General features: G+C 38.8%; 1 protein-coding gene across 3 annotated transcripts in view; it reads right to left on the bottom strand.

The window, feature by feature from the left end:
* LOC149185423 (APO protein 4, mitochondrial-like) overlaps window positions 1-20779 on the bottom strand; it is a 97197-nt gene extending 76418 nt beyond the window's left edge. For 2 of the 3 annotated variants that reach the window (XM_089417940.1, XM_089417941.1), the window contains exons 1-2: window positions 20114-20779; window positions 19617-19703 (exon numbers count right to left, since the gene is read on the bottom strand). In XM_089417940.1, coding sequence (XP_089274066.1) covers window positions 19617-19703; window positions 20114-20400 — 374 coding nt within the window. In that variant the 5' untranslated portion in view covers window positions 20401-20779. The remainder of the gene's footprint in view (window positions 1-19616; window positions 19704-20113) is intronic. The other variant, XM_089417942.1, reaches the window with a different exon arrangement.
* Between the last annotated feature and the right edge of the window lie 232 nt (window positions 20780-21011).

Here is a 21011-nt window from a genome sequence, read left to right as displayed (position 1 = left end):
TTTTGAGACAGATCTAGGCCCTGGAGGGCAATATCTTGTCCCAAATATTTTTGCAAGGCCAGCCATTAAAGATTTTGCAATAAATCTGAAGATCTGAAGCAAAATAATTTTTTCAGAGCAAGGGTTTCAAGTTTTGGGGCTCCTAAGCCCAGATCTGCCTTCTCCTAGCCCAAGTGCTAGCTCTCATTGGCCCTAGATTCCCTTGCTCCATTTCTGATTTGAATATTTGATTTTCTGAAGCTAATCATTGGTGGGTTTTTGCAGAAAATTTGGTAAAAAATTGTGTTTCAGATATTGAAATTTTTTTGGCAACTTGGGCAAGTGATCTTCAAGGCCTAGGGCCTAAGGGTTTGATCTCTAAACCATCTTTTTCCCTACTGTTTGCTACAACAGTCATATACATTTGTAATAGTGGTAAAAAACACATCTAAATGGTTTGAAATTAGCTAAAAAATTGCTAAATACATTAATAAGTCATTTATGTTTGATGTGTATCAAGAATTTGGCCTAGATCTACATTTTGGGTCACTATTATCTCTGAATAATTATGTTTCTGAAGTCTTAAATATAACAGTGGAAAAATTTCATGTGCATTAGCCTAAAACCAGTTCCTAAGTTGTCTAATACATTAAGGAATTAATTTCTTGAGTTGGGCATTCATCATTAGGTGTATTTCATGTTTTCATTGTTGGCTGTAATAAGTATAACAGATCTAATATAATTCCGGAAATCACATTACAACAGGCTGAAAATTTTTTATAATTCATGTTGGTAAGTTTGGAAAAATTTCGGTAAATTTTTTGCATAAAGGTATCATTGATAGCTTACTGTTTTCATTGTCATATTGTTGTTGTCATAAAGTTTTTCTTACTGCTGTCCTAAAAACTAATTTCTGAAAATTAAGTAATCTGTCATGGAATTGTGATAAAATGCATATCCTTTGTTTCATAAACTGGGTATTTTTTTGAGCATCCGTTGACATTGATATCGAATTGCAAAGTTGTTTTTGTTCTCTTTGAACTAAATTGTATCAAGAAGATTTGAAATAAGCTGGTGTTTTATCTATAGTATCTTCAAGAGTTTATTTTCTAAGTCTTCATCTAAAAGAAGGCGAGCATTTCATTTGGGTAATTGAGGGCTTTTGCGGCATAAGTTTTTTCCCATTCTCGAGTCTAACTTCATCTCATCTTCCGATGAATTTGCATATAAGTTAACTTTGGATAGATAAAATTTACTTCCAAGCATAAGCTTGGTCAATAGACAAATAGATCTCCATCTATCTTTTCTTGAGAAGCTTGTTTTAATAGTACTTAAACGGTGACCTTGCAATCGTCAGAGCCACAGTTCTCTGCAGTTCCGGAGGCACCGTGTATGTTAGGATTTCAGGAGAGGTATCGTTAATCACACCTTAGTGTGCTTCTCCTGATCTTCTCTCTGCCAATTACTACGAAATCAGGCTAAACACAGAAAGGATTGAAGGGTTCACATTTAAATAGGCATTTAAGTAAAATTAACCAAGATTCTTGCATCTCACATTAGTTTTAGGATTTGCATTTCATATAAAATAGTCATTCGTCTAAGCAGCAATTGCTAATCGATTACTTGGTCTGAATTTCCCTAGAAAGATTGTTGACTCCATAAGACACTGGTATCAATCGTTTAAAATCTAATCAAATCCTATACGTCTTTCTAAATCTTAATCAAGTACTTGATCGCTTCACTGTGTCTCCTGAATTGGTTGGTTCCCAACTAGTTCTTCTACATTCCACTTTTCCACAAGGTCTACCCCCCTTAGCCTGTTGTAGAGAGACAGCTTAAATGTAGAGATTGGAGATCAGGGTGACAGCCCCCGATCTAAAGCGTTGTCGCAGTGCCTAGACATTCTGTGAGACAACATTTTTGGCGTCATTGCAGAGGATAAAGTTTTTCTGTCCTTGGTTTCCATGACATCATTTTAATCATCTCATCTTTTCCACCATTCATTAACCCGTCAAGCGGCAGAACATTTTTTAGCGCCGTTGCCAGGGATATTTTATTCTCGACGCTTCAACGACATTTTATCTTCATTCTCCTCATATCATCTTTATCATTTTTACCAGCAACAGCAACATTTTTGGCTCCGTTCCCGAGGATATTTTATTCTCGGCGCTTCAACGACATTTTATCTTCATTCTCCTCATATCATCTTTATCATTTTTTCCGGCAACGCCAACATTTTTTGGCGCCATTGCCGGGGATATTTTATTCTCAACGCTTCAACGACATTTTATTTTCATTCTCCTTATATCATCTTTATCATTTTTATCGGCAATGCCAAACATTTTTGGCACCGTTGCCGGGGACCGATTTATTGGGCCTTGGCTCTTCGACATTCATCTTTCATCTTTCTCATCTCTCATTCGAGCCAGCAAAGTCAACACTCTTTGGCATTGCCACCAGGGACAGAGTTTTTTATGTCCTTGGTTTCTTTGACATCATTTTAATCATCTCATATTTTCCGCCATTCATTAGCTTGTCAAGCGGCACAACATTTCCTAGCATCATTTGATCTTTTCATCACCGTATTTTTCGTCATCTCGTTAATCGTTTCATCTGCACCTTTAGCACTTGGACAATTCGGTTCATTTCTTGTTTGGGTGGCGACTCCACTTCTTCCATTTATTATTTCTCAGACAAGAAGCCCTCCCTTATATTCAGTTGTTTATTGCCTTTTGGATCCTAGAGTTAGATTCATGTTCAAGTGGTGACTCCACTTCTTTCATTTCTTACAAGAATTTCTACTAGAAGCTCGCTTCTTATGGATCTCTTGATTTTCTTGAACAGGGGTCTCTCTCTATCATCCATTTGGTCCCTCATTATTCCTTCAGGCAATTCATCATGGATGATTTGTTTACCCCGTGTCATTTTACTGATGTTCTCCATGATATTCCAGAAGTGGTCATTCATAAATAGTCTTTGTTCTTGGGTGGTGATTCAGTCGCTGTTAGAAAGCATCTATGCAGGTTTACTCATACAATGCTCATATATTGTAGTTCTCCCCAATATGATCATGAAGATGTCAAAATGCGTCTATTTGCCTTTTCTTTAGAGGGTGATACTTTGAATTGGTTTAGTAATTGTCTTGAAGATTCTTTCGCTTCTTTACAAAACATCGTCAATGCTTTTAAAGATAGATATGGTTATCAAGGTAGCTCGCCTTGTGCCCCTAAAATTATGCAACAGAATGAAAGTGATCTTGTGAAGGATCCAGCTGTCGATGAAAGATTTCAAGACAATTCTCCATATCAGAATGTGCCATCCACTTGTACCATTGCAGATCAAATCCATGACAGTGGGAAAACAAGGACAAGTTGTCAAATCAGTGTCGACAATGAAAGGGAAAATGATAAGCAAATTATAGAAGAACTAATGCAGCTGGTAAAAAATATGGAGCTTAATCAAGAAAAATTTGTAACTGATTACGTCAAGGATATGAGAACTTTATACACCCACCTGGAAAAACGTGATAAGGAGATGGAAATCATGAAAATTAAACACTCTGATCACATAACCAACATGCAAAGTCAACATGCTAAGGAAATGGAAACCATGAAAGCTAATCATGACAAGGAAATTAATTCTATGCAAAACAAGTTATTAGCCCTAGAGGAAAATATGACGATCATGGAATTCAATCATTCAAATCAAGTGACTGCCATGGAAGCAAGTTATCAGGAAGAAATAAGTGTGATTCAGAACAAGTTGTCAACTATGGATGAAGAAATGACCATCATGAGATTCGATTATAATAATCAGCAGAGAAATCATTAAAAAGAGATAAACTATATGGGAAATCATAAGAAAGAGATACACTATATGCAAAACTATTTCATGGGCATGAAAGCAAAAAATTATAAAATTATAAAGGACATGGAAGTTGGTCAAATATCTCTTCAAAATAGATTATTGGCCATAGAAGAAAAGCAGGTACCATGTGTCACAAATACAGATGGAATACATATCATCGAGAACAGATTAAAAATAGTGGAAGTTAATCATTCTAATCAGATGTCCATTATTCAGAATCAAATAAAGGCTATGCAAGCTAATCATGTCACTCTGCAAGAAAGATTTTTGAAAACTGAACTCAATCAAGCGAAGTTAATAGTAAGACATGCCAGAGAAATGGGTTCATTACATAAGAGGCTAGAAGAGAGGAAATCACAGGTCTCGTCTTGTTGTGAATATCCCGAGAAAGAGGCTAACTCCATTAACGAAGATTTAACTAAGAATGACATGATCAAAGAAGAAAATAAAAAAGGTCAAGTTATTACTCATGACACTTGTGCGACTAATCCATCATTCTTGACAGAGCAGATGCAAAATGAAGAAAGACATGTCATGCGTATCTTACATACTTCATTTGAGAGTTTTGAAGCAGAATGTTCCACATCATCAGTGATACAGCCTGCCACAAAGAAAAAGCGCAAGAGAAAGAGAATGAGAAAGCGATTTGCTGCATCAGATGGTCGTGAACAGCTTAATTTTCGGATAGGAAAAAGTCCTACTGTATGCATAATTGGACATGGCACATTTGAGAAACAGCCGACAGATTTACCTGAAAGTAGGCAAATGCTCAGTATGCACTATATTGAACACATCTGATGCCATGGAGCATCTTTTTATTGTATTTCTAACCTTATGCCTTGTTATTTCCATATTTCATTTTGTAGTTAGATTTGTGTTTTTCATGTTAATAAATTAGTTAATAAATGAAGAGCTTATATATTTCCTATGCTTAACATTATATGATGATTTCTTGGATGGACGCTACTTATGTTATATTGTGTGTTGTGTGGATGCAGATTCTGGATTCTCACATTCCTCCATTGTAGCAACGTGTCCCCAAGTAGAGCCAGATGTTGACCACTACGTGTCAATGACCCATAGCAGTACACCCCATTTTTTCGCAAAAGGGATAGCGCCTGATCGACGTGTCTGTGCCGTTCAACTATCATCATCAACCTGATCATCATGTTATGTTGTAAACCCTTTTTGCATGTGTAAATTGTAAATAATCTCAACAGATCTGTGTCGTGTATGTAATTGCCTAGGTAAACCTAATTTTCTAGTGACGATCTACATTCCGGGAGGTTTTTTGTCTCACCGATCCATTCTCGGATGGTCGGCAGAGTTTTCCTTCAGCCTTACCCCAAAGTCGGAGTGGATTTTGTCACTGGGATCTTAGGGGAGTCCTAGTGTTCTAGATCGAGTCTATGTAAAAGCAATTTGAGAATAATCCTAACTGTTTGGTTAGATATTTTATTACAAATTGCTTGATATGCTAGATTATATTTGTGTCACAGCACTAGGTAGTCTGTGAGGGTCTTTTGCAAAGGGGTTTTCCCCCTTGAGATGTAAAAAATGTGAAAATCATGATGTAAAGGATCTTGAGAGTTGGAAAAATAATTTATCCACTCATAGGTTAATTAATTAGATTTTTATGGCCAAAATTAATTAAAATCTTAAGCCAAAATTTTAATTAATTATAGACCTAGGTAAATTTAAATTTTCTAAAGGCAAAATTCGTGGGTCCTTTAAAATTCAAATTTTAAAAGGTCTCGGAACTAAGGTAAATTAATTATTTTGCTAAATTTTAAGCCTTTGGTCTCCAGGGTTTAAGTCAAAGTCAAATTTTTGAGGAGATTAACTCAAAATTTCGAATTTCCTAAATAATTTAAAATTTCAATGGATGAGATTAAAAGAAATTTTGTCAACAGTCGAGATTGCTTTGACGTGGATCACTCGAACTAGCCGTTGGAGGATTTATCTTTAGATAGGAAGTCATTTTGTTAGTCAAGATCATCCGATCTTTGGATCGTGTAGTAAGCTCTCAAGCTCTCTTGTATACTTTTTTGAATTAATGCAAAAGTATTTGGGGTTCCAACGTGTTGTAGCTCTGATACCACTTGTTGTAGATCTGATCCAAAGATATTATAGCTCTGATACCACTTGTTATGCTCTTAACCTGCAAAGCAATACCCAAGCGAAGAAAAGATACCGAGAACACAGAATATGCGAAGAAAATATACCCAGAACACAGAATAGCAATGATTTTATTATTCAGAGAGAAATGTTCACAGGCCTCTTCGAGGGGGCAACCTCCAATAGAGCAGAGCTCGATTACAAAACAAGACACGATGCTCCTCGCAGGGAGTCTCTATCCTTTATATATGACTCATACATGCAATACCACGGGCCAATATCGTGGGTTTTATTAATACCATCTATCTAATACTACCGCCCATTTACCATCTATCTAATACTACCGCCCATTTGCAACTAACTGTGGTCCCATCATTAATTGCGGGTTAACCACTTACAAATATTAATATGGGCTTTATTGACTCTTGACTATGACGTGATCCCATGACATAAATAAGGGGGTTAGGGTGGGACCCTAACATGCCCTCCCCCTTAAGACTAGCCTTGTCCTCAAGGCTGAAGCTGCGGAAACTGCTGAAGAATAGTGGTTGGTTCCCAAGTTGCATCTTCCGGAGAGGTGTCTTTCCATTTGACGAGGACCTCCTTAAGCATGTGGCCGCGCAGGTGCTTCTCTCGTGTGTCTAGAACCTGTTCAGGTTGAAGCCAGATTGACCCTTCTTCGTCCAATTCAGGTAGACTGGTTTGAACTCGGCAATTGTTCCCAATCACTTTCTTGAGGCACGATACATGGAAAACTGGGTGGATTTTTGCTGTAGGTGGCAAAGCCAACTTGTAAGCCACTTCTCCAATGCGCTGAAGTACTTGGTATGGTCCGTAGAATTTTGGAGAGAGCTTTTGACAACCCTTGTCTTTGAGTGATGTTTGCTTATATGGTTGCAGCCTCAAAAAGACCTGATCCCCTTCTTGAAATTGGCGCTCTGAGCGATGTTGGTCAGCTTGTTGCTTCGTACGGTTCTGAGCTTGATGAAGATTCTTGCGCAGATGGGCAAGCATGGTTGCGCGGTGTTGTAGGAGTTGATCCACGGCTTGTACTTTGGAGCACCCCGTGAGATAAGAAGTAGGGGAAGGCGGAAGTTGTCCATAGACTGCTTCATAGGGAGTCATTTTGGTAGTGGCATGATAGTTGGTGTTATACCACCATTCCGCCAGAGGTAACCACTGTACCCAAAGGTGTTGTTTTTCTGAAGTGAAACACCTAAGGTAGGTTTCTAGACATTTGTTGACGGCTTCGGTTTGACCATCTGTTTGCGGATGATATGAAGTACTGAGTTTGAGTTGAGTGCCTTGTATTCTGAAGAGCTCCTGCCAAAAATTACTGGTGAAGATTGGGTCGCGGTCGGACACAATAGAAGTGGGCATGCCATGCAATTTGAAGATCTGATCCATGAAAGTTTGAGCAACCAAAGTGGGTGTGAATGGTTGGGGTAGGGCGCAGAAATGAGCATACTTCGACAGTCGGTCCACAACCACCATGATGACTGACTTGTTCCCAGACTTTGGAAGACCTGTAATGAAATCCATGGAGACCTCCGTCCAAATTGACGCCGGAATGGGCAATGGTTGTAATGTGCCTGGTGTGTTGACGGTTTCCCCTTTGTGGCGTTGACAGACGTCACATTCTACTACGAAAGTAAGGATGTCCTGTTTCATGCCGGCCCAAAAAATGATCTTCTGGTGCGAGCATATGTCTTCTGAAAGCCCGAATGTCCTGCAATGGGAGATGAGTGCAATTCTGCTAAAATGCGACTTTTGAGGGTGGATGTTGGTGATATTACGACTCTGTCCTTGTAGCGAAGAATATCATTTTGCCACGAGTAGCCCTTGCTAGAATTAGGATCTACCTGCAATTGAGAAATGAGTTGAGAGCCCGGGATGTGAAAACCATTCCGTGCGAGCCTCTTCAATCCAGTCTGGAATGGGGAGTGAAATTGCGAGCAGAGTACTTTCCTCCTCAAATTGGCGCGACAATGCATCTGCTACCCTGTTGTCTTTCCCTTTCTTGTAAATGATCTCATAATCATATCCCAGCATTTTGGCTAACCATTTATTTTGTTGTGGGGAAGATAGGCGTTGCTCCAAAAAATATTTAAGACTGTGATGATCTGTGCGGATTTGGAAACGTCGCCCCAACAAGTAAGGTCGCCAGGTCTCGACTGCATGTAAGATGGCCATCATTTCCTTCTCGTAGGTAGATTGGCCCAGATTCCTCCCACTTAGTTGTTGGCTGGTGAAGGCCAATGGTCGCCCTTCCTGCATTAAGACTGCTCCAATACCTGTTCCCGAAGCATCAGATTCAATGACAAATGATTTGGTGAAGTCCGGTAGTGCTAAGACAGGAGTGGAACACATGGCGGTTTTGAGAGCGGTAAATGCCTGTTGTGCTTCTTCGTTCCAGAAGAAGGAATTTTTCTTTAGGAGTTGCGTTAAGGGCTTCGCTATGCGGCCATAGTTGCGGACAAATTTACGATAATAGCCTGTGAGACCCAAAAATCCTCTCAAGCTTTTCAAGGTCTTAGGTTGAGGCCATTCTTGCATTGCCTGGATCTTTTTTGGGTCCACCTTGACACCTTCACGCCCCACAATGTGGCCCAAATACTCAACTTCTTCCATGCCAAACGAACACTTAGACATCTTGACAAATAATTTATGCGTGCGGAGCAGTTGCAAGAGTAGATCTACATGCTGAAGATGTGTCGCCCAAGTGCCACTATAGATGAGGATGTCATCGAAGAAGACAAGGACGAATTTTCTGAGATATGGTTTGAGGAGGTGATTCATAAGGCTCTGAAACGTAGAGGGGGCATTACAGAGACCAAATGGCATGACCAGGAACTCATAATGACCTTCATGAGTTCTGAAAGCTGTCTTGGGAATGTCGACTTCCTTCATGCGAATTTGGTGGTAGCCTGAGTGAAGATCCAACTTAGTGAAGAATTGAGCCCCATTGAGTTCGTCCAGCAAATCGTCAACCACTGGGATGGGAAATTTATCTTTGACTGTTAACTTATTGAGGGCCCTGAAGTCTGGACACATCCGCCACTCCCCATCTTTCTTGAGGACCATGACCACTGGAGATGAATAAGGACTAATGCTGGGACGAATGACACCTGCTTCCAACAATTCCTTGATGATTTTTTCTATTTCATTCTTTTGGGTGAACGGATATCTGTATGGCCGCACATTTGGGGGTTGGGCCCCTGGAACCAATGTGATGCTATGATCATGTTCCCCTCGCGAGGGTGGAAGCTCATGAGGCTTGTCAAAGACAGTCCGATGTTTATTTAAAATCTGTTGCATCTCAGGATGAATTGGCGGGGGCATGGTGTCGACTACCTGGATGGCATTAAATTGAGCTACCACTCCATGATGGCCCTTTTTTAACAATTTTTCCAACCTATGCGAGCTGATGATAGAGGGGGCTCCCGCCTGTAGTCCACGGAGGGTATGTGTGGAGTTGTTCTGCTTAAAACTCATATATAACTCCTGGAAATCCATTGTGATTGGCCCAAGGGTGCGGAGCCATTCCGCGCCGAGGACAATGTCGCAACCCCCCATGTGTATTGCAAACATGTGGGTTTTCAATTGATAATCCCCCATTTGAATTTTGACATTTTCACAGCGACCTTCACATTTCATTGTGCCCCCATCTGCAATCTGGACTTGGAAGTTAGAAACTGCCCGGACGAAACAATGTGCTGCTTCAGCGATCTTTTGGTGGATGAAATTATGGGTACTTCCACTATCAATCAAGACTACTACTGGGCGATGTTTAAGAAAACCCCTGATTTTGAGAGTTTGAGGGGAAGAAATTCCTGCCAATGCATTCAGCGAAATAATTGGTTCATCAGATACAATCTCTTGTTGGTTATCTTCTTCGATCGCCTCCGGTTCCTCAAGTGGTGGATCTTCCTCTGTGGAGCTGTAGTCAGTGGCATCTATTTGAAAAAACTTGTGCTCTTTGCATTTATGACCCGGGGAATATTTTTCATCATAGTAGTAACATAGTCCTTGCTTCCTTCTTTCTGCCATTTCCGCAGGTGACACCTTTTGAATCTTAAGTGTCTGAGTCATATTGGGAGCCTGTGAGGGACGACCTTTAGCGGGGAAGTTGGGGCGGCTGGATTGGGCTGTTAATGCACGTTCCACCTTACGGGCTACCTGGCAAGCCTCTGTCCATGTGGGAGGGTGGTGGAGTAGAACCTGAGCTTTGATGGCTTCTTTAAGACCGCTGATAAAGCATTCCATGTAGAACTCATCTGTGAGACCCTTAGTGTGGAAGGCTAAGGCTTCAAAAGCAGTAATATATTCCTCCACTGTACCCGTCTGTCGGAGCTTAGTGAGACGCCCCAAAAAAGAGTCTTCCTGTTCAAAGCGACTGCGAAGAGTTTTGGCAAATTGGGCCCAATTCTGAAAATGTCCATTGCAACGCTGATGCCATTCCTTCCATTGCCATCGTTCATTGTCCAAGTACATGGTGCCAACCATAAGCTTAGTCCCCTCATCTGTGATATGATTCAATTGGAAATACTGCTCCATTTGTGCTAGCCATGCGGACGTGTGAGAACCGTCAAATTTCTGCATATCCAACTTGGGAGGTCGTTGACTGGGTGGTGGATGGGAGTGCCAAACGTGAGGAGAGTGGCTAGACTCACCCTCATGGTATTCATGGCCATTATACGCCTCCTCATGGGCTGGCTTCTTGCCCTTTGGGAATGCCTCCTGTAACTGGTTACTTATTCCTTTAAGCTCAAGTTCTATGTGGTTACTCATTCCTTGAAGGTCAAGTTCGATCTTGTTCACCGCAGTTTGGAGGGAGTTCACATAGTTTTCAATTTTGTCGATCCTTTCATTGGCCATCGCTTGAGCGCGAGTTTCTACCATACACCAACCTGATGAAAAATTGGGACCGCCTAAAAATTTTTACTAAGAAATTGAATGGTACCACCTTGCTCAGATCGTCGTCTTGATACTGATGGGCTAGGTCACCAATAAGCGCCCCGGAAGATCTCAGACACTGTTTTTTTTTTTTTTTTTTTTTTTTTGGAAAACTCCTAACGGAGTTTTACTCCTTCCTGATCAATACTGCAGTCGCCAAATCCTCAAAATGTCAATGCCGCCAAAAGTCCTGCGAAAATTATATCCAAGTACAGGAACCCTTCACAACTACTCCGATCTAGTGGATCTGAGAGATCTGAATGGTGGAACAACTGCTGCTGCTGATCTGGAATATCCGATCTGGTGGATCTGAGAGATCTGAATGGTGGAACAACTGCTGCTGCTGATCTGGAATATCCGATCCGGTGGATCTGAGAGATCTGAATGGTGGAACAACTGCTGCTGCTGATCTGGAATAGATGATGTGTGATCCCCCGATAGAAAGGGAACTATGGTCTTGGGGAGTGTCAGGTGCTACAGATCGCAATATACATAAGGGTCTGACAGTAGTACTCGGCCCAATGTTTCAGGGCTCTAACTAAGGAGGATCGACCGTACCCTTAGCCGTACAACCTGACTACCCTATCGTACGGGCGAGTAATCTCTCCGAGTGCTGTTCTCGGTGTACTGTAGCCACAAGACGGCCGAAGGTTTATCTATGGCGAGGTTTCAAGGGAGCTAGGGGGCTTCCTATATACCCAGAGGGTACGTGGAAGACAGTCCGTGCGCGGTTCTGTCTAATGCGCTACTACTCGAAGGGGTACCCACAGGGGTTACAAGGGAGTCCAACAAACGTGACCACCTCTTGTATTTCCTGCGTGCATGCCTCCCCAAATCCGCAGATTTATGCGCTTAACGACAGATCCCGTGGTTTAAAGACGCCGGAACACGTCTCTAGCCAAAAAAAAATTTGCTAAAATTTGGAGATCCCACCGAGCCCTGGAAAGTGCTCTGATACCACTTGTTGTAGCTCTGATACCACTTGTTGTAGATCTGATCCAAAGATATTATAGCTCTGATACCACTTGTTATGCTCTTAACCTGCAAAGCAATACCCAAGCGAAGAAAAGATACCGAGAACACAGAATATGCGAAGAAAATATACCCAGAACACAGAATAGCAATGATTTTATTATTCAGAGAGAAATGTTCACAGGCCTCTTCGAGGGGGCAACCTCCAATAGAGCAGAGCTCGATTACAAAACAAGACACGATGCTCCTCGCAGGGAGTCTCTATCCTTTATATATGACTCATACATGCAATACCACGGGCCAATATCGTGGGTTTTATTAATACCATCTATCTAATACTACCACCCATTTACCATCTATCTAATACTACCGCCCATTTGCAACTAACTGTGGTCCCGTCATTAATTGCGGGTTAACCACTTACAAATATTAATATGGGCTTTATTGACTCTTGACTATGACGTGATCCCATGACATAAATAAGGGGGTTAGGGTGGGACCCTAACACAACGTGTTGTAGTGTTCCTCTTCATGAATTTCAATTTATGGTAACATTGTTTTAATTCCTGCTTAATATTATGTGAAAACTATCAATCAATAGCTCTCTTAATATAATCTGAATACAGGTATCTTATTCAGTTTGTTGGATCTAGGGTAACATTTTTAATTTGATTGAAGTAGCGAGTATCTCTATTTCTTCGTAATTTTATTGTTGTTCCATTTCTCTACTTGATTTGATAGTTGATCTAGTGTTTGCAAAAGATCTCTCAGGTTCTCATTGAGCGTTTGGGGATGGTCTTCGTTTGGACGAGCCAAATTCTCAACACATATTTTCTGAAAAGCCTACTTCATATAAGCCTCAAGATTTACCTAACGATAATCTTTTTTTTTCAGGGTGTTTTGGGGCTAGTACCTCTCTAAAATTTCAAAATCTTTTAAATATTTTGTGGAATGTCTATCAAGAGCCTTAGATTATCAGATCTAGGAGCAGAGTTGGACTCATACTCCTCAGATCTGATAGATATGTAAACTATTTGTATAGATCTGTAAATTATTTGTGTAGCTCTGTTATTTACTTGTGTAAATCTGAAATTTTGTAACATAATTTTGAATTTTAACACTTGGATTTTTTGGATTTTCTCTATTTTTGTACATATTGAGTATTGGGTTTTTCTCTTTTCACTTGTGTGGGAATAAATCTAAGAAATCAGCCAAGAAAATCTTCAGATCTAAGCTAGATCTAGACCTTGGAGGGCAAGATCTAGGCTCAAAGATTTTATGCAGGAATAGATCTGAGAAATCAGCCAAGAAAATCTTCAGATCTGAGCTAGATCTAGACCTTGGAGGGCAACATCTGGGCTCAAAGATTGTTTGCAGGAATAGATATGAGAAATCAACCAAGTAAATCTTCAGATCTGAGATTTTTCAAGCAGATCTGTGAGTTTTGAGATAGATCTAGGTCCTAGAGGGCAATATCTTGTCCCAAATATTCTTGCAAGGCCAGCCATTAAAGATTTTGCAATAAATCTGAAGATCTGAAGCAAAATAATTTTTTCAGAGCAAGGATTTCAAGTTTTGGGGCTCCTAAGCCCAGATCTGCCTTCTCCTAGCCCAAGTGCTAGCTCTCATTGGCCCTAGATTCCCTTGCTCCATTTCTGATTTGAATATTTGATTTTCTGAAACTAATCATTAGTGGGTTTTTGCAGAAAATTTGGTAAAAATTTCTGTTTCAGATATTGAAATTTTTTTGGCAACTTGTGCAAGTGACCTTCAAGGCCTAAGGCCTGAGGGTTTGATCTCTAAACCATCTTTTTCCCCACTGTTTACTACAGCAGTCATATACCTTTCTAATAGTGGTGAAAAACACATCTAAATGGTTTGAAATTAACTAAAAAATTGCTGGATATATTAATAAGTCATTTATGTTTGATGTGTATCAAGAATTTGGCCTAGATCTACATTTTGGGTCACTGTTATCTCTGAATAATTCTGTTTCTGAAGTCTGAAATATGACAGTGGAGAAATTTCATGTGGGTTAACCTAAAATCAGTTCCTAAGTTGTTTAATACATTAAGGAATTAATTTCTTGAGTTGGACATTCATCATTAGGCGTATTTCATGTTTTATTTGTTGGCTGTAATAAGTATATCAGATCTTATATAATTCCAGAAATCACATCACAATAGGCTAAAAAATTTTGATAATTCATGTGGGCAAGTTTGGAAAAATTTCGGTAAATTTTTGGCATAAAGATATCATTGATAGCTTACTATTTTCATTGTCATATTGCTGCTGTCATAAAGTTTTTCTTACTGCTGTCCTAAAAACTAATTTCTGAAAATTAAGTACTCTGTCATGGAATTGTGATAAAATGCATATCCTTTGTTTCATAAACTGAGTATTTTTTTGAGCATCTGTTGACATTGATATCGAATTGCAAAGTTGTTTTTGTTCTCTTTGAGCTAAATTGTATCAAGAAGATTTGAAATAAGCTGGTGTTTTAACTATAGTATCTTCAAGAGTTTATTTTCTAAGTCTTCATCTAAAAAAAGGCGAGCATTTCATTTGGGTAATTGAGGGCTTTTGCGGCATAAGTGTTTTCCCATTCTCGAGTCTAACTTCATTTCATCTTCCGGTGCATTTGCATATAAGTTAACTTTGCATAGATAAAATTTACTTCCAAGCATAAGCTTGCTCGATAGACAGATAGATCTTCGTCCGTCTTTTCTTGAGAAGCCTGTTTTAATAGTACTTAAAGCGGTGGCCTTGCAGTCGTCAAAGCCACAGTTTTCTGCAACGTCGGAGCCACCGGGTATGTTAGAATTTCAAGGGAGGTATCATTAATCACACTTTAATGTGTTTCTCCCAATCTTCTCTCTGCTAATTACTACAAAATCAGGCTCAACACTGAAAGGATTGAAGGGTTCACATTTAAATAGGCATTTAAGTAAAATTAACCAAGATTCTTGCATCTCACATTAGTTTTAGGATCTGCATTTCATATAAAATAGTCATTCATCTAAGCAGCAGTTGCTAATTGATTACTTGGTCTTAATTTCCCTAGAAAGATCGTTGACTCCATAAGGCACTGGTATCAATCGTTTAAAATCTAATTAAATCCTATAATTCTTGCTAAATCTAAATCAAGTACTTGATCGCTTCACTGTGTCTCTCAAACTGGTTGGTTCCCAACTAGTTCTTCTTCATTCCACTTTTCCATAGGGTCTACCCCCCTTAGCTTGCTGTAGGGAGACAACTTAAACGGAGAGATTGGGGATCAAGGTGACAGCCCCCGATCTAAGGCGTTGTCACAGTGCCCAGACATTCTGTGCGACAACACATTGCAATCTCTCAATTCTCAACAACGAAACTTGCAAAAAATGTTTTCTTCCGATGAATGGAGTTCATCTTGGTGGGCTTGTAGACAATATGGCAAAGACACCAAAAAGAAAGTTTTTGACAACTCTTTTTGGAAAAAGTTTGCAGAGTTTGTGAAAATTGGCAAGCCCCTTGTTAAGGTGTTACAGCTAGTGGATGGAGAAAAATTGGCCATGCGCTACATCTATGAGGCTATGGATCAGGCAAAATAGATATGGGCAGCTTACAACGATAGAGTAGGTAAATATGGGCCTATTTGGGAGATCATTAATAACAGATGGAACAATCAACTCCATCGTCTCATACATGTAGGCGAGTATTTCCTGAACCCAAAGTATCATTATAAAGCTCAGCTAGGAGAAGATCACATTGGGGAGGTCAAAGATAGTTGTATGATTGCTTTAAGCGCATGGTCCTGAAGCAATCCAGCCAGGAAATACATAAACAAATCTGTGTTTTCCGTAAGGCCTCAAGCACCTTTAGCAAAATCATGGCAAAGATGGCAAGATAAGTGGATCAACAAAGTAAGCAATTCCTATTTGCCATATTTTTAAAGTTCAATTGTTTACAATTTAAACTGTAAACACTTGTCTTTTTAGCCAAACTCAGAATCTAAATTGTTGTACAATGAACTAACTGATGTCTTCGTATTTGCAGCGCAATGGGTGGAGTCATTTGGCAGCCAATGTCCTCAATTGCAAAAGTTTGCAATGTGGTGCTTCTAGTTGTGAGCGCAATAGGTCTATTTTTTAGCGTATACACATGAAGAAGAAAAATCGTTTGGAACAAAAATGGTTAAATGGTATCATCTTTGTGCGGTAAAACCTTCAACTAAGGCACAACTAGTTGATGAACAGAAGACCCGATTTAGATCACATTGTGTTGGGTGATATTGAGCCAACATCAGAATGGGTGAAGGAGACTCAACCAGCTGAGTTTGATGTTGATTTTGATATTGATGCCATGGAGTTAGGGGCAATGTTGCACAAAGCACGGACATTTTTTGGGAGTGAAGCAACGGAAGCGTCATTTTCCAAAAATCTAGGAAGGTAAGCGTCTACTAGATATATATATATATATATATATATATATTTGCATTTATATTAAAAAAACACCCAAAATACCAAATTAGTTGTAAAAGATATGAAAACATGCATATTTGTACATAAATCAAGATAAGATGGCACTATTGTACATCAATGATTAATTATTCGAGCATCAATCATCTAGAATCTAGATTCCTCTCCTCTTGTCTATCCTTTGCCTCTACCTCAATTGTCTAGGGATATTAGTCAACATTGCCCAATTTTGATCAAACTACCTGATCCAACCCTTAAAATATGGCAGAAAAACCTTAACATGTTTGATCAATGATTTTGACTTCATTGAAAGGTAATTTTTGCTAAGGCCATGACAAAAGAGTTCAACAGCTAATACTACCAACACTAGGGTACATATAGGGCTCGGTGCTTTTGATTAAATGTCAATTACATACCCTCATACATGATATAATCTAATGAAATGTCACAATCCTATTGAACCTGAATTCTTGAAAATTGTTAAGTGTGTTGAATTTTAAATAGGATATGAAATTTTGTTTTCTCCATATGAGGTCCGATGAGGCTAGAACCACTCTCAAACATCCTGAGTCATTTCATGGTAATGTTAAAAATTTAAGTAAAAGGATGAAAATGAAAGATAAAAGAGAAAGTCACTTTTGCTTTAAATTAAACATTACCATGAGGAAGCATCTAGGAAGCATCTAAGGAGCGTCAAGGGAGCCCCTTCCAAGTGTCCAAGAAGCCTCAACCCAACTTAAGTCAAAGAAAAAAAAAATTAGAAATCGAGCACCCATGGAACTGCCCGTCTCCCTCTAGATATGCGCACGATCCCCGTGGATCCGTGCTCGAACCTCCACAAATCCATGATTTTCAAATCCGCAATTCCATCGGATGATCACCCAAGGATCCGTATGGGGCACGGTTCTAGCCTTGGATCCTTCAGGGGGGAGGATTGTGTACAAGCTTACTTGGAAGCAGGAGCGAGGAGCGACATTTTCAAAAGACCCTGGTTCGAGAAGGAATCAGGAGCGAATTTTTATATAATATATATTTTTATATATTTTGATGCATATAACATCAATAATATAGAAGTTATAATCTTCATCAACCACATCCACAAGTTACTAACATACAACATATCGAGTCTCATGATTCATCAATCTTAAAGTTTTAAGCTTTCAAAATTCAATACATAACATTTATCATCATTGATCACCAAAATTATATAAAAATTCTAAGATGAAATGAAATGTTATTAAATGAAATGAAATGAAACAACTTTCATGAAGCATCATATTGATAATTCACTACGAATGAATTATAATTGCCAACTTCAAACTTCAAACTTAAATTGTCATGTATTGTTTACAAAAAATATCATAATAAATATGAAAGATTCAACAGTTATAAAAACTACTAGAAACTAGAAAAGACAAGTAAATCTATTATCTATTGCTAATGCTTGGGCCTCTTGCCGCCACGAGAAACGTCTAATTTTTTAGTCTTGTTGGGAAATCAAGATCTTTGTCATTAATATCACCCTCTAAGCATTAATATCCAAAGGTATCTTTGTCATTACCTCTGGATTTGTATAGGGATCTTTGTCATTAGTATCACACTCTAAGCATTAACATAAGATAGAAAAAACATAACATGTCAAGTCAAGATTTTGTTTCAGTGATGGGAACATTTTTAGTATAGTCATGATAGAGGAGTTCGACAACCAATGTCACTAACATCAAGGTACATAGACGGATTGGTGCTCTTGATTAAATACGAGTTTCATACCCTAATACATGACAAAATCCAATGGAAACATTGCAATCCCCCCAATCCTAAAATCCTAAAAAACTGATAAGTCTGTTGGATTTTGAATGAGATCTAAAAGTCTACTTTCTCCATATGAAATTCAATGAGGTCGAAACCACTCTCAAACATCTTGAGTCATTTCATGGTAATGTTAAAAATTTTAAGTAAAAGTGACAACATTCTCCTTAATCTTCATTTTCATCCTTTTACTTTAAGAATTTAACATTACCATGAATCGCATATCAATACTAGGGCCATAGGCTTGATCATTAGGCTGCCCCACTCAAAAATTATTGTTTCTTTGAAAAAAAATTGCATTTGGAATGTTTTTGCAAAAAAGATTAGGAAGCAAAAAGTTCACTCCCGGGGTCGCTCCCAAAATTCGCTCCCTGTGGGAGCGAATTTTGGGAACGCGCTCCAGGAGCGGGTTTGAAGGGGGGGAGTCGCTCCCCCGCAACCCTGATCGTGCAACACTGGTTAGGGGGGGTTGATCCCAATGCAGATTTGGTAGTGCCAATGGAACCAGAACTGGTAGTTGAATCAAGCAAAAGCAAACAACCAATGGAAGGCACTAGTCGTGCAGCGCGACCAACTCATGCTTCCATTAGGTCTACTTTCGTTGTTGTTGATACTATTACTGAGATTGCAAAGGAGTTAAGGAGTCCTCAGACTCCAAGCTAGATGATGTTTATGTAGCTCCTGTTGATGATTCCATGTCTAGTAGTGATGACGAGTTTGATTATTGATATGTACACTTGTAGTACTAGTAGGTCAGAGACCCATAGCTTGTAGCATTGTTTTTGGACTCTAGAGGCCATATAGAGCCTCATTGATTATGTATTTTGTTGCTGAAATGTATTGCACTTGGTGCCATTTTGATATTTCCCTTACATGGTATATAGACGAGCAAACTTTGCATCTTTTGTCTTTAATGGTTTGGAATGGTGGTTTTAAATCTTAAAAATATTTTTTTTCATTAAAAAATAATTATTTCGTGTAATTTTTTCAAAACCAGTTCATTGAGATCTGATCAGTTATGTTTGATAGGTGGACCGGGTTGGTCACCAATTCCTGTTTTTAAAACTATGGTTCAGATCCCTCTAAAGACATGTTAGCCCCTAATGGACCAGCATGCCTGTGTAAATAAAGTGCAAGGGAAAATTGCTTCTTGCAGTTGGGGCCAAGTGCAAATAGTGGGCAACTTTGGTGGATGAGATACCATTCACAACGGTTTAGCCAAAGGATAGATACTGTGACCTTGTGAAACATACTTCATTGTCATAAATTTCCATTAGGGAAAAAGTTCCTGCTTGTGCTGAGCTTAATCTTCGATTGAATTAAATAAAGAAAGAATACAGAACATAAACTTTAAAATAAATAAAGCATACAAAAATTAAATTTGAAAATGATAATATGATTTCAAAGTCGGCAGGCTAAAAAGAAGAAGGGGAGTATTATTCTGGAATGAAGGCTTACAAGGCCTGACAACATAACCAACACCATTTTGGAATTAGAGGGAGGGCAGATGCTAACACACCAACCGGAGTAGTCCAGAGTATTCTTCTGGATTGACAAGGAATCCATGTTAGAAGGATTCATGACTTTGATAATACAACGCTCTTAAACAATGGCTTCTTAATACAAAAAAAGGGATAATTTGACAAAAAAATACTTGTATCACACAAGTACAAATTCAAACTTTCAAAGAAGTTACACCCACGATAATGCCCCAAGAAATTCTTATAAAACTAGAAGTTACAGATGTATACTTTGATTGAGGACAATGCCAAATAGTTGAAACATTTTTCTATTACAGAAACTGTACAAAATGGTAAACATAGTAAACATAGAATTTAATAAAAAATTGCACGTACAAGAAATGCGTAGCTGCACACCTTTACAGGCATCAGATTCAAATGCTTGTTGTATCTATCCAATTTAAAGAAGGAATTGAATGTACAAGAAATGTGTACCTGCAGGTCTTTACAGGCATAATTGTCATAAGCTTCGAGACTCCTTCAAGGAGGACAGCTCTTGCTTTCATGACCTCGCGTGCCACCGGAACCATATACGGAACAGGGTAATATTTTGCCCGATTCTTTGTTCTTTCAACTATCATGAATCGGAGCTTTTTCCACTCTTTTTTTGATTTGCAGGGCCTTGTATGCACAAGGCAATTCTGAATCTTGCTGTGAAAACACAGCCAAGGGCTTTTTATTTGTGAAGCCATCATCATCTGAAGAGTGAAAAAAGCATTCATATTCACATGACCCTCTATAATGTGATGTTTTAGACAAATGTGTTGTTCTTGCTCCCAGCAATGACAGAGAAATCACTCCAACGTGCAGAGGCCATCAGAGAAAGTTTGGGATTTATTATCAAGAAGAACTCGATCTCGGCCGTATATGGATCGTTTAACACCAGAAGTGTTACATGTAAAACTAGTCTCGCGATGTTATGTTTTTTTAATACGCTTAAAACACAACCATATTATCCTCCACTACAATATTTTTTCATACATATATACACTCTTCTGGTTATTCGTAGGAATCATGGAAGAGTCATACTCTGCTCTAAAATGGACCTCACTTCCATACTCTGCTCTAAAATGGACCTCAGGACTTATGGGACCAAAACCACCACAGTCATTGGACAATGAGCCTAAAATTTAATAAATGTATTGTACAAATTTCATAATTTAAAATTACCTTTGAATATAAAACTTCTGTGCACATGATTTATTAGTAATTATATCATAAAATAAGGGATTATGTGGCAATTAATATAAAACCCATGGAAACAAGTACAAATTTCATAATTTAAAATGACTTTTGAATATAAAACTTCTGTGCACGTGATTTATTAGTAATT

The sequence above is a fragment of the Pinus tabuliformis genome, chromosome 3_2 (genome assembly GCF_031772625.1).
Source record: "Pinus tabuliformis cultivar Carrire ecotype Pingquan chromosome 3_2, CPIR1, whole genome shotgun sequence".
Lineage (NCBI taxonomy): Eukaryota > Viridiplantae > Streptophyta > Pinopsida > Pinales > Pinaceae > Pinus > Pinus tabuliformis.
Note: the sequence above shows the minus strand (reverse complement) of the source record. Positions and strands in the feature narration are given on the sequence as shown.